General features: G+C 42.5%; 1 protein-coding gene and 1 pseudogene across 2 annotated transcripts; one reads left to right on the forward strand and one right to left on the reverse strand.

The window, feature by feature from the left end:
- Positions 1 to 1,083: 1,083 nt before the first annotated feature.
- On the reverse strand, positions 1,084 to 14,457 carry ptpmt1 (protein tyrosine phosphatase mitochondrial 1). 2 transcript variants are annotated; one of them, XM_078415308.1, is made up of 4 exons: positions 14,277 to 14,457; positions 7,718 to 7,798; positions 4,415 to 4,585; positions 1,084 to 1,863 (listed from the first exon to the last, which is right to left on the reverse strand). In XM_078415308.1, the coding sequence occupies exons 1-4, from the start codon at positions 14,421 to 14,423 to the stop codon at positions 1,696 to 1,698; spliced, it is 567 nt and encodes a 188-aa protein (XP_078271434.1). In that variant the 5' UTR covers positions 14,424 to 14,457; the 3' UTR covers positions 1,084 to 1,695. The 2 variants fall into 2 exon arrangements, with proteins under 2 accessions (XP_078271434.1, XP_078271433.1); XM_078415307.1 differs by having other exon boundaries at positions 4,394 to 4,585.
- On the forward strand, positions 7,989 to 10,212 carry LOC144602447 (protein CLN8-like; annotated as a pseudogene).
- Positions 14,458 to 14,699: the final 242 nt, after the last annotated feature.

Raw genomic sequence — 14,699 nt, forward strand, 5'->3', positions numbered from 1 at the left:
AGTTTAGAGATACATTATGGAAACAGGCCCTTTGATCCACCAAGTCCACACCGACCATCACCCATTCACACTAGTTCTGTTATCCCGCTTTCTCATCTACTTCTGCACACTAGGGACAATTTACAGTGGCCAATTAACCTACAAACCCACATGACTTTGGGATGTGGGAAGAAACCGGAGTACCCGGAGGATACCCATGAGATCGGAATGTTCAAACTTGTCACAGATAGCGGCATAGTGCCGCAGCAGTGGAGCTGTTGCTGCACAGCGCCAGAGGCCCAGGTTCGATCCTGACTACAGGAGCTGTCTGTGCGGAATGACACATTCTTCCTGTGATCACATGGGTTTCCTCCGGGTGCTCCAGTTTCCTAACATATTCCAAAGACGAGCAGGTTGGTAAGTTAATTGGCTTCTGTAAATTGCCTCTAGTGTGTAGGATGCAAAAGTGGGATAACATAACACTAGTGTATGCATGATAGTCGGCATGCGGTATGCTGAAGGGCCTGCTTCCATACTGTACATCTAGATTAAAACTGCATCCAAGATCAGGATGGAACCCGGATCTCTGGTGTTGTGAGATAGCATTTCTACCAGCTGTGCTACCCTAAGCTGTGCCAAACACTGTTATATGCAATTGGATCAAAGGATTTTTGATGTAGTATTTCTTTTTGTCAGTTTTGATGTAGTATATATTTTTCACTGATGTAACATGGTTCAAACTGGTGAGATGAAAGTCGCTTGTCAGACACAGTCTCACGGGAAAAGAGTTTAAATGGTCTCAACTTGATACCTAGCGTAAAAACATTCCACATATCCAAAGCTATTTAACTGTTAGAATAAGGATATTGATTTTTTTAAAACACTTTAAATCATTTTTTTTTAAAAACACTTCCCATTTGAAAATACATTATAGAACTTTATATTCACATATAAATCCAATGCTTTCAAAGATCTTCTCTAAATGCCTCAAAGAAAAATCAAATCAAAATTTCCTGCTCATATCTGCAATTTAAGAAACATCTAATTTTACCATACACAAATAAGTGATAAGTGTAAATGTATTTATTTATCATTGTATCACAACAGTTATTTTATACATTAATATATCAAACCTACTTTTTATTTTGTAAAAATGTATGTGTGGGAGTAATTCTGCAATTCCAAATTCTCAACAAAAGTGCAATTTAAGCAGCTCTTTTTGGGTACATGGAATTATGGAATTAATCCATTTCATATGACATTTACAATCACATAAATAACAAAAATATTTTGTTTATCTAGAGAATGAAGATATCAACTTGACTTCATGAACAAACAATATGGAATATGTATTTTTACTGGCACAAGAAGATAGTGATTTTGAAACACTGCAATGTAGTAGTTACTATACAGTGTTCAGAAAGCTGACATGGTATTTTCCCTGAAATTAACTGTTTTAACAATTTTAAATTATCTTAGCACTATCTTTCTATAAATAGCAAACATTTCAACAAAATAAATAGTTCAAAATAGAAAGATGGTTTTATTAGTACACCCAGACAAAACTTCTCCAATTATGTACAAGAGTGAACAAAGATCAATTCATGGCTAAAATCTGACAATGACCAGAACCCAGCTGTAACTCCACTTTGTTGATTTCTATCAATAGGAATCACTTGTAGTCAGTAGCGTATCAATGTCCAGAACCATAATGCTTTACGATTTGAAAGCAGTACTTCTTGTTTCATACAAGATATCAGGATCCTCTGAAAATATTTCACGATAATAGTCCCGCAGAACCTTAAATTGTCCACTGCGAATAATAATGCGAGGTCTGATAGTTGCTAGATATTCACATGCCCTCTTTGGATTCCAGTGATGCAGCTAAAGATAAATTTGGAACACAGTTATAAAAAGATTATTTTCTAAACATGATTAAATAAATTTAAAAAATGCTATAGCTCAATTTATTCAATATCATTACTTTACACAAATGAATGAAAACTTAGATTGATCAAATATTTGTTATTAGAGACAAAAAAATCATGCACTGACTCATACTAAAACGGGAATATTTGGCAGCAGAAGGCATTGTTACAATTGTGCCTGAGTACTGGTTTGAAGTTGGTGGAGTAGTGGGAAAGAGGAAGCTACAGGAATAAAGTGGGTGCCATTTTGGATATGAAAAGGACAACCCAATAAAATCGTATTGAATGACAGGATTGCAAAACATTTCTGCCAGGTCAAAACTATCTAACCACTGCAATTTCAAGGGACACACATTAATAAGCTTAGTAAAGAATAAAACAGTATATAAAGAAACAGTATATACTGTAGTGTAAGAAAATAACTGCAGATGCTGGTACAAATCGAAGGTATTTATTCACAAAATGCTGGAGTAACGCAGCAGGTCAGGCAGCATCTCAGGAGAGAAGGAATGGGCGACATTTCGGGTCGAGACCCTCAGACTGATGTCAGGGGGGCGGGACAAAGGAAGGATATAGGTGGAGACAGGAAGACAGTGGGAGATCTGGGAAGGGGGAGGGGAAGAGAGGGACAGAGGAACTATCTAAAGTTGGAGAAGTCAATGTTCATACCACTGGGCTGCAAGCTGCCCAGGCGAAATATGAGGTGCTGTTTCTCCAATTTCCGGTGGGACTCACTATGGCACTGGAGGAGGCCCATGACAGAAAGGTCAGACTGGGAATGGGAGGGGGAGTTGAAGTGCTCAGCCACCGGGAGATCCGATCGGTTAATGCGGACTGAGCGCAGGTGTTGAGCGAAGCGATCGCCGAGCCTGCGTTTGGTTTCGCCGATGTAAATAAGTTGACATCTGGAGCAGCGGATGCAATAGATGAGGTTAGAGGAGGTGCAGGTGAACCTCTGTCTCACCTGGAAAGACTGTTTGGGTCTTTGGATGGAGTTGCATCGTGCTGTTGCAGGGGAAAGTGCCCGGGGATGGGATGGTTTGGGTAGGAAGGGACGAGTGGACCAGGGAGTTACGGAGGGAACGGTCTCTGCGGAACACAGAAAGGGGAGGGGATGGGAAGATATGGCCAGTGGCGGGGTCCCGTTGCGGGTGACGGAAATGTTGGTGGTTGATTTGTTAGATACGCTGGCTTGTGGGGTGGAAGATGAGAACGAGGGGGATTCTGTCCTTGTTACGAGTGGGGGGATGGGGAGCAAGAGCGGAGCTACGGGATGTAGAAGAGACCCTAGTGAGAGCCTCATCTGTAATGGAAGAGGGGAAGCCCCGTTTCCTGAAGAATGAGGACATCTCTGATGCCCTAGTGTGAAACACCTCATCCCGGGCGCAGATGTGGCATAGACGGAGGAATTGGGAGTAGGGGATAGACTTTTTGCAGGAAACCGGGTGGGAAGAAGTGTAGTCCAGATAGCTGTGCGAGTCAGTGGGTTTATAGTAGATGTCAGTCACTAGTCTGTCTCCTGTGATGGAGATGGTGAGGTCCAGAAACGGGAGGGAGATGTCGGAGATAGTCCAGGTATATTTAAGGGCAGGATGGAAATTGGAAGTGAAGTGTATGAAGTCATACACATATATATATATATATATATATATATATCTATATATGTGTATATATCTATATATGTATATACAGTATATACTGTAGGTCACAATTACAGCATTGTTCAGCGAATATATAATGTATTAGAATTGAAGAAATGGAAATTGAGTTTAATTAGAATATCAGCTTATGATCCAAATGAAAACATCCTGACAGAAACAAGAATTACAAATTTCTCCTAATATAAATAATTTTGGACATAAGAACCCAATGAATAAATATGCAATGGTTGATGCATTCTGTATGTTCCAACTTGCCAAAATTAGAATTAGGAGTTGAATACTCTCAAACCTATGAAAGAAGGTTTCAAGTGTATAAATTAAAATAATGCACCTGGCACTAGATTTTAGGTATACGCAAAAAAGCCTTACAGCCATTTAAAGTAATTCTGGCAGTAGGTTTCCCAATTGATCTTTGGGACACCTATTATTCAACGTATGAAACTAGCCTTCATTCAGATAACCTATTCTTTGTACTACATTAAAAATATGCCATGTACATTATTTGGAGCAAAGACAATCTTTTGGATTCAAACTTGCAATTGAAACATTGAGATTTAGAAGCTAAACATCTTGTGCTAAGATTAAACTTAATATTGTTTAACACTGAAATTTCACTCATTATAAACGATTATAAAGTGATATAGCAAATCTATAAAGTTGAATTGCTGATGTAACTTTGGATGGATACCAAACTTAAAAAATTATGTTGACCCCTCTCTAACCTCCATTGTAAATCCCATGATTTTAGCATCAAACTGCCTTAGAACACAGATATAAATACTGTTGCACATTTACGGTTATAAGATTCAACATCAGTCAACATACGTGAATTAAGTATGCTGTCACCATTATGGCACTACGGCAGCGTCCAGCCTTGCAGTGTACATAGACACAACTTCCATTTTGACGATATTTATCAATGAAATCAACGCCCTTTTTCAGGTCTTCCAATTTCGGGACACCAAATATATCAATTGTGCTGAGTCTTAACTGTTCAACTCCAAATGACTTCCATTCCTGAAACAGAAACTCCACTAGGAAATGGGCAGTGTTAAAATTAAAGCATACAGAGGACAAGCATATATCAAATCATGTGTTATTTTTTCAATAAATGTTCCACTTTCTGTTAAATCTTAATCTCAGGGTAGAATCAGTGTTCTTAGATAAAGTTGCTTCCAGTCACAGGACAAAGTCGCACAACATTAACATCTATTATATATTACTAAAACTCTGTTTGTTTGTTATTCTAAGGGATGTTAGTCTGAGGGATGTTATCCGATGCCTGTTGGGATGTTATCCGATGCCTGTGATTTAACCATATTTTTGTGCCCTCGTCACACGATAGCGCGACAATTTTAGGACCACCTTACTCACCTTTTCCCTGGGGACCCTTTCATCCAAGTTTCATTCGAATTTGTGTTACATTTTTAAAGTTAGAGAGATTTTAGTTTAAAAAATACCTAAAGAAAATGATTTCTTGTCATGTTCAGCATATGACTTCACAATGGGACCGGCCCGAGTGACGGCCAATGAGGGATGCGCAGTTTTACATGTCCGCGCTTGCGCAGTTGGGTCCCGTTCATCTAATACTTACGTGTCGTCAACCGATCCGCGCCTGTGCAGTTGGGTCCGTGTTCAGCGTGTGACGTCACAATGGGAACCGCCCGAGTGACGGCCAATGAGGGCGGGGACGACGACAGACTTTAACAAATGCGCTCCCCCGCCCCTCGTGCCTGACTTTCCTCCTGTGGTGCAGCGCTATGCCAGGCAGAGATTCCAACAAGATGGCCTTCCCCGCCGATCAGTGCTGCACGCATGGGGTACAGGTAAGTGGCTTTCGGTGCCAACGGGTCCATGGATCGATAGGGTTGATGCGCCCAGCATGGGGGCGGGGACACTCCCCACCCGCCACTGCGTCTCGCCCACGGCCCCGGGGGATGCTCCCCGCCCGCCAACGGGTGCACGGATTGGTAGGTTTGCTGGGCCCGGCACGGCCGCGGGGGACACTCCCGTTGATCTTATACGTAAGATGGCCGTTCGTGCCTCCGCAGTTGGGGCCCATTGATGTTGAGAGGGGATGGGGTGCGGGAGTGGAGGGAGAGGGGAGGTGGGGGTGTTAGACCAATGCAGGAGAGGTTTTGGGGAGTTTTAAAGCCGGTTGAGAGGGGGTGGAGGGGGGGAGGAGGGGGTTATGGGGGGATTGAGTGGGTGGGAGTGGGGGAGGGGAGGATGCTAGACCAATGCTGGAGGGGCTTTGGGTCCACGGTTCACTCTGGCTGCAGCACTGGAGGCATGGGCCCGAGGTGAGTGGCATCTTCTCCCCTACCCTGTCCCCCCTCGCCCGCCCATGGCCCCGGGGAACACTCCCTGCCTGGCAACTGGCTTTGTCAGTTGTAGAGGGTTGCCGGACCCGCAGGATCGTCAGTTGGGGAGGGTTGCCCCAGGAGAGGCCCGCAGGAAAGATTTGGACCCAACAGGTCCACCTCAGTCTAGTGAGCAATAACGTTCGAACAAACCTTCAGTTTTATGTAAAATTGGTTTAACTAAACTCTTTCAATGTTAAAGCGTATCTGCAGATTTTTGCATTAAATGACCTTGCATTAAATTACCTTGCTCTCTGTAATTGCTTACTGCAATATAGAAGTAAATTGAACAAATTTACGAAAAGCAGCAACAATAAAAAAAATAACTGATGCTATATAAAGGCATTCCAAATGATTACTATACAGTTGCTGAATTCTCTTTCATGTCAGTGAGAACATCTGGGTAAAATGGATAAAAACAAGCATTCATGTAAACACAAGGCAGTTAAAAGGTTGCAAGTTGTGTTACCATTCACTAAAAGCAAGTTTGTATTGTACATTTTTATCCTACAAGGTAATACTCAGATCATGCCTTCTCTAAAACCTGGTACTATTCAATCACAAAGACAATAACACAAATCTGATTTGACCACATTGTTTTCAATATTTTATCTTCATTCAGCCTCTATGTCATGAGAACTGACAGAAACCAGATGCTAGTTAGCTGAATGGACGATATTAAAGTATGACAACTGTAAGAGTATTTAGTGCTCAGACCAAAAGAAAAAAAATCAGACAACACTGTCCTTTTAATTATTTCCCTTTGGTGTCTGCATTGATGTTTACTCTGCCAGGTTTATCTTTAAAACTCGCCTCCAATTTCTCATTGGCTACATCACCCAAAAGTACTGTACTAATTCTTTACATAAAATGATGACACTCAGTTTCACCTCACCATAACTGGCTCCAAGTTGCAAAATTATTTGTCTGACATAAGTACTAGATTTGAAAAAAAAATATTATTCCAACTAAATATTGGGATAGCTAAAAGCTTTACCTTCAGTCTACATCACATATCCCAAACTTTCTACCCAGTGCGTCTTTCTGCCAACTATCTGAAACAATTTCTTTTTTGTGTGGGAAGAAACAGCAGATGCTGATTTACACCAAAATGCTGGAGTATCTCAGCGGGTCAGGCAGCATTTTTTTAAAAACTCAAAACGAAGGGATATTTTTTGGTACATTAATAAGTTATTACATTAATGAAAATAATTGTAAAATAAATCATGAAGTTTGTGTGTTTCCTCCATTATGGACAGTAATGGGCTTGGGTGTGTTACAGGTGCCTTCCACATAAAGTACAGTAATGTGAAAAAAAATTGTGGAAGACAGTCAATATTAATGGAACTGTAACCCAATAAGAGTTAGGATTTTCAGACAGGGAATGGAAACTGTAAATCAGAATGATATCCAGAATTCCTTATATTAAAGAGTAAAACAACCACATTTGATTATGCTCCTGCCAAAGTCTTTGGCCTTTAACTCACCTTATGTAATTTTACCCGTGTTAATGTTCATTTCATTGTGCTACCTGGAAATAACATTAAGTAGGAGCAAAATATGAAAATGACTTGATATACAAGACTATTACTGCACTTTTGATGCCAAAGGTTGAGATGATAAAATAAAATTTGCTGTCTAATTTGCTGAAATTTGACTCTGTTTTGCACTTCTCATTCATTAAACTAAAAATAATTCTACTCCCTCCTAACTTTGTCCACATGGTAATTTAATTCTTGAAAATAGTTTGGAAACCTATGTTACTACGGTTTTTTTTACAACTCACCTCTGTTGTGTTTACGAAGAATTTGGTTTCATAATCTTCATTCATGGTTATCACTCCTCGCACATTCTCTTTTCTTACTAACTGCAAGTCCAAACACATTAAGAATTATTGAAAGACAGAGACCAGAAAAAAAATGTGATTTATATATAAATCTAACTTTATGCCCGGGTATGCTTATATGAAAGTCTGACCATTTTGCTAAAGATCTGATGAAATTTCCTGATACTACTAAACTCACCAAATGGCAATCTATATCAAGAATTAGCACAAGATGGAAGGCAAATTAGGACTTGAACATATTTGCACAGAGGTAAATATTAGGTACTACTAATATTTAGCATAATATTAATAGTACCTAATATTTAGATATTACAAATATTAACAAAGGGGGATGTTTATGAAAATTATACAATTCTCAAATGGAATGAATAAATTATTACAGGGACACGAACTTTGAAGCACAGGAATAGAGATTGTTAAAAACTGGACCAGAGGTAGAAAAGAGGCAAATGCAAGGCAAATGAGAATATGCAATTTATACATAGAGTATAATCACAAAAATGTTACAGTTGGAATATCAAGTTATCAAGTGTGGTGTTGGGCACACCATTTTAGAAACAGCATTGAAGCTATGGAAAATGTACAATGTAGAAAATTTCTAAAGATATTAAGAATGAAAGTGCATAGATATAATAAAAGACTAGAGAAACAAAATAGTCAATGACTGGAGATTATTCCGAGCGTTATCTATAAAATGAGACAGTACAAGATAAATGAATCAGTCATGCAACAAATGAATTTTTTTTAAACATAATCGAGGGAAGAATCCTTTGCCATGAATAATTGAAATGTAGAATATCTCACTGTTCATTAAAATAAGACACATTTTTGTCATAGTTACATTTTCTGCTATAGTTACATTTTAGTTACATATATAAATGTTCTGGACAAGTGCAGCAATTGTAATGTAACCAAATTTTCTGGAATCTAGTTGGCAAAGTAAATTTGAGAGCACAGATGAACTACATAGCAGTTAATACATAGCAGATATTAACCATTTTGCTAGGTCTAATAAAAGCACATTGATGGTTTAAAAAGCAAGAAACAAAAAACTTAGCATCCACTCGAGCTTGGGAGATCTTGTAAACAAAGCATTAAAAAGTGAATGCAGTAAACTCTCATTATAACGGATCGGGGGGGGGGGGGAGTAGGAATTGTGTCCGCTGTTGCCGATTGTCCACTATAACCGAATAAGGTAACTGAGAGAGGGGCGTTAAACCAGGGTGAATTCACAAGCCAGGGAGCTGTAGAGCCCCCGGCCCCACATGTGGTGACCGGTACTCATGCACTCTCCGCTCCAGCAAACGGAAGCATCCCATATGTCAGCTTCTTGGGTAACCTGGCGGATGCAGGAGGCGTTGCAACAGGAGCCTCGCACCATTATCAGATGACTGGAGCGCGTATTGCCAGGACGACGCACGTGCAGTGGTGCGCTCTGCGTCTGCATCCAGCACCCTGTGACCTGGCTTTGTTGCAGCCACTACAAACGCGTTCCCATTGCCCACGGTCGTCAAGAGTATTTTACTGCTCGGCCACTCCTTACTGATACTGTGCTGTATGCTGCCCGCCAAACGCACTACGAACGGACACCTCAGTCCACTATAACCAAAATCCTTTATAAAAAGGTCCGTAATAACGAGGGTCGCCTATATATCTTTATAGCAAGCAATTATTGTCAGGAGGTTGGAGTACAAGAAGTAGGAAGTGTTTCCATAACAATAAAAAGACTTGGGTGAGACTACTTCTGCATTATGTAGTTCCGAACCAAGTAATTTTAATTACATGCTCCCAGAAAAGGGGCATAGAAAATTCATCAAGTTCATTAGTTTCTCTTGTGGCAGCGTCCATCTACAGGGAGGTTTTGACCTGAGTGACAAAATGGAACCCCCGCCCCCAGTGCTGATGTTTCTGAAAGCATTTTTAACATGAACTATTTTTCTTAGGAAGTCCGAGGCACCCTGATAGCTGCTAGCTTCCTGTTCTATTTTGTGGCTTTTATTTTCTCCCACATGGTAAGCCTCGCACTGTCCCTGACCTACCAATCACTGCCAGCCGAGGAGAGGGTCTTCTGGAACCTGGCCGTCAGCCACGGGGTGTTTGGAATCCAGAGCCTGGTGGCTGGGCTCTGGGCTGTGCTGAAGGATCCCGTGCAGCAGGCTGATAGAATGCTCGGCCAACAGAGTTGCAGTTGGTTCAACATCCCCACAGCGTTTTCACGGCTCCAACGTGGTCTTCAGAAGCTTCGATGCCGCCCTGGCTCTCCAGCACTTCTTTACCGTTTCTGCGTTTGGCAGTGTCTTGGTGTGGACACAGTTGGCCACTATCTGCCGATGCTGATACTAATGCTGGAGATGAGAACCCCCTTCACCTGCGTTTCCTGGATCCTGCTGAAGGTAAGGAGATCAGCGCTCCCCATCCCCACTAAAATGACGTGAGCCAAACAAATAGCATGATTAAAGTTGGAAGAATGCTAGAATTTCTAATTCGGATAGTTTAGTTTAGTTTAATTTAGAGATTCAGCATGGAACCAGCCCCTTTGGCCCTCCCAGTCCGCGCCGACAGCGATCCCCGTACTCTAACACTATCCTACACACCATCGGGACAATGTACAATTTTACCAAGCCAATTAACCTACAAACCTGTACGTCTTTGGAATGTGGGAGGAAACCGGAGCACCCGCAAACCCACACGGTCACGGGGAGAACGTACAAACTCCGTACAGACAGCACCCGTGGTCAGGATTGAACCTGGATCCCTGGTGTTGTAAGGAAGCAACTCTACCGCTGCACTACCATGTCCCCCGCTATAGCAAAGTTGGTGATTTTTGTAGACAGAAGGAACTGCAGGTGATGGTATTCCAAAACACACAAAGTGCTGGAGTAACTCCGTGGGTGAGGCAGCATCTATGGAGAACATGGATAGGCAACGTTTTGGGTCGAGACGCTTCCTCAAATTTTTTATTTGATTCATTCTTTAGAAGTGGCAGCTGGTTGTGAATGTGCTGATTTAGTTCCGGTCTAATTGCTATCCATGTGGATCGCTGTCACATTGCATTCACGTGTCAGTGCTGCTGTACACACTGCTCAATGTCTCCTTAATACGCAGCAGATGTACAGCTCAAGGTCTGCACAGTTAGCAACTGTAATGCCACTGGGAACATATTAGATTGTTACTCATGATTCAAGCAATTTTTTGCTTTAAAAATTGAATTATTAATTTGAATGAGTGATGTTCCAAGAATGTATAAAAGTATATAAAATCACGAGGGGAATAGATAGGGTGAACGCACAGAGTCTTTTACCCAGAGTAGGGGAATTAAGTACCAGAAGACATATTTTTAAAGTGAGAGACAAAAGATTTAATAGGAACCCGAGGGGCAACTTTTTCACAAAAGGGTGGTGGATATATGGTACAAGCTGTCAGAGGAGATAGTTGAAGCAGGTACTATAACAACATTGAAAAGACATTTGGACAGGTACAAGGATAGGAACGGTTTAGAGGGATGTGGGCCAAACATGGGCAGGTGGGACTAGTGTAGTTGGGGCATTGTGGTCAGCATGGGTAAGTTGGGCTAAAGGATCTATTTCCAAGCTGTATGACACTGAGGTTAAATTAAAGTATAATATAAGTTCTGTCTTATTGTATTAAGGGACATTTTGCAAACGGGTAAATTCTTCTCTTGATCACTTCTTGATTAGTACGGTTGTCGGAGTTAAGGGGAAAAGGCAGGAGAATGGGGCTGAGAAAAGATATATCAGCCATGATTGAATGGGAGTAGACTTGATGGGATGAATGGCCTAAATCAGCTTATGGATGGGTGACATTTCAGGTCAAGACCCTTCAGAATGGGGTTGAGAGGGAAAGATAGTTCAGCCATGATTGAATGGCGGAATAGACTTGATGGACCGAATGACCTAATTCTGCTCCTAGAATTTATGAAGTTATGAAGAATGATCCAGACTTAGTCTGAGAAAGGGCCCTGACCCGAAAAGTCACTTGTCCATGTTCTCCAGAGATGTTGCCTGACCCGCTGATTTACTCCAGTACTGTGTGTGCTTTTGTGTAAACCAGCATCTGCTGTTCAGTGGTTCCACATGAACTGTTTCTCTGTACACTGATGCTGCCTGATGGGAGCGTCTGCAGACCTTTCAAAGAATGTTTGGATTTCTGGCAATTGCAAAGTTTTGCGTTTGGATTAAATAGTTTATTGCCCTATTGCCTTGCATTAAAGTAACCATTTCTAGTGCCCAGTATAACATCTACTGAACTAATATCGTGGATGAAAGCTCCTAATTCACTGAAGTCAGGTTTGAGATATGGAACAGTACATTGTTCAGTAGTGTTCATTCTGCTACTCTTAATTCATTGAATGTTTCATTGCTTCTTGTGTACAAAGTGTACTAAGGTTAAGATAAGACTCAATATTTTTAAGTACTTTAAAACTGGAAAAACACGAGCGTGTTGGAAACGTGGCAACTCTGTGCACTGCCTCAGTGCAATGTATTATTTGTGTACTATAATCATTGCACTCTTGTACATGGGCGTGGTTTTGCTGATGTAGAGTAAGATTTTATTGAATTGTTTGCAAAACTAAGAATTTCACTGTATCTTGTACACGTGACAATAAAGTACCATTGAACAACCAAGGAATAAAAGTGAAAATACGCAACCATATTTAAGGGCGGCAATCCGGGTTCAATCCTGACCTCGGGTGCTGTCTGTGTGGAGTTTGCACGTTCTCCCTGTGACTGTGTAGGTTTTCTCCAGATGCTTTGGATTTTCCCCCACATCCCAAAGATGTGGGGGTTTGTGGGTTAATTGGCCCTCTGTAAATTGCCCCTACTGTGTAGGGAGTGGATGAGAGTGGGATAATATCAATCAGATCAGGGAAAGGGAAGGAGCAACGAGTCCTCGATGTACATCGATCACTGAAAGTAAGCATGCAGGTGCAACAGGCAGTGAAGAAAGCTAATGGCATGTTGGCCTTCATAGCGATTGGATTTGTGAAAAGGAGCAAGACGGTCCTACTGCAATTGTACAGGGCCCTGGTGAGACCTGGTGAGGTGAGTACTGTGTGCAGTTTTGGTCTCCTAATTTGAGGAAGGACATTCTTGCTATTGCAGCGTAGGTTCACCAGGTTAATTCCCGGGATGGCGGGACTGTCATATGATGAAAGAATGGATTGGTTGGGCTTATATTCATTGGAATTTAGAAGGATGAGAGGGGATCTTATAGAAACATATAAAATTCTTAAGGGATTGGACAGGCTAGATGCAGGAAAAATGTTCTCCATGTTGGGGGAAGTCCAGAACCAGGGGTCACAGTTTAAGAATAAGGGGTAGTCCATTTAGGATTGCAATGAGGAAAATCTTTTTCAGCCAGAGAGTTGTGAATCGGTGGAATTTTCTGCCACAGAAGGCAGTGGAGGACAATTCACTGGATGTATTCAAGGGAGAGTTAGATTTCGCTCTTGGGGCTAAGGGAATCAAGGGATATGGTGAGAAAGCAGGAACGGGGTACTGATTTTGGATGATCAGCCATGATCATATTGAATGGCGGTGCTGGCTCGAACGGCTGAATCACCTAATCCTGCACCCATTTTTTCTGTTTCTATGCCCCACTACCTGACAATGTCACATCTTTTCTGCTCTCGTCCCTCCTGATGGATTCGGCAAATGGTTCTGTACAACAGATGAACAAGACAGGGGACCTGCCTGACTTGAGACCTGATAGGGAAGTTACTTGATTCCCACCCGTTGATTTAGACTGCACTACGGAGCTGCTAAGTAGCCAACACTAGTATACACTAGTATACATTTGTCTGCTTTTGCCAAATGAAAGATCATTCGATTATAGCATGAGATCAGTATGATCTAATGCCAAGTCAAGAGTGTCAGATTATTTCTTGACAAGCATGAACAGAAGCGTTCAGTGGGTTTTTTTGTGCACAAATACAAGTCACCCGTGTTATCCTTTCATCACCTTTTCCATCCACACTGAAATATTGCTCTCCCTTCCTTCCACCCCGCTTGCACATTACACCCTCTCACTTTCCACCCTGCAGTCTCTCTTACTGCCTCCTCCACATGATCCCATTCCCATTTCGCCGATGTCATGTGTAGCCGATTGTGCCCTGGAAATTGTCACCACCAGCAACCCCTCGACCTCACCTCCCCCTCTCCTCTCTCTCCCCGCCATCCACTTCCCCTGCACTTGATGCCCCCTCCCCATTTCCCTCTCCCCTCCCCTCTGTCGTCCCCTCCCCATTTCCCTCTCCTCTCCCTCCCCTGCCATCCACATCGCTCTCTACTCCCCCTGTCGTCCCCTCCCCATTTCCCTCCCCTCCGTCGTCCCCTCCCCATTTCCCTCTCCTCTCCCTCCCCTGCCCTGCCATCCACATCGCTCTCTACTCCCCCTGTGGTCCCCTCTCCTCTCCCTCCCCCTGCCATCCACCCTCCCCACTCCCCCTTCCCCTGCAATTACCGGGCCTCACTCCTACCTCTTCGGTGAGTGAACGGAAAGGAAGCGCCCCGATGATGACGGTCTGGTCAATTCGATCATACCAGTGGCGACCGAACATCTTGGACATGAAGACGTTGTAGCCCAAACTCGGATAAAACACGGCCCGTGCAAACAGCGCCGCCATTCTTAACTGCCGTGTCCGGTCCGGCACTCAACGCTCCCCCCCGTCCAGTCACATTAGACTAGACCCTCCCCCCGCCCCGCCCGGCTGGCAATGGTGCCGCCCGCCGCCAGAGATCCATCTGTCAGCTTCAGTCGCACCAGGCCGCTGGTGAATGCACCGCATCTGAAATAAAAGAGAATCTCTTGGGAGAAAGAAAAACTTCTTCAAGAGGGGTCTCGACCCGAAACGTCACCCGTTCCTTCTCTCCAGAGATGCTGCTCAACACAGCTGGAATCA

The sequence above is a fragment of the Rhinoraja longicauda genome, chromosome 18, assembly GCF_053455715.1.
Source record: "Rhinoraja longicauda isolate Sanriku21f chromosome 18, sRhiLon1.1, whole genome shotgun sequence".
Classification (NCBI taxonomy): Eukaryota; Metazoa; Chordata; class Chondrichthyes; order Rajiformes; family Arhynchobatidae; genus Rhinoraja; species Rhinoraja longicauda.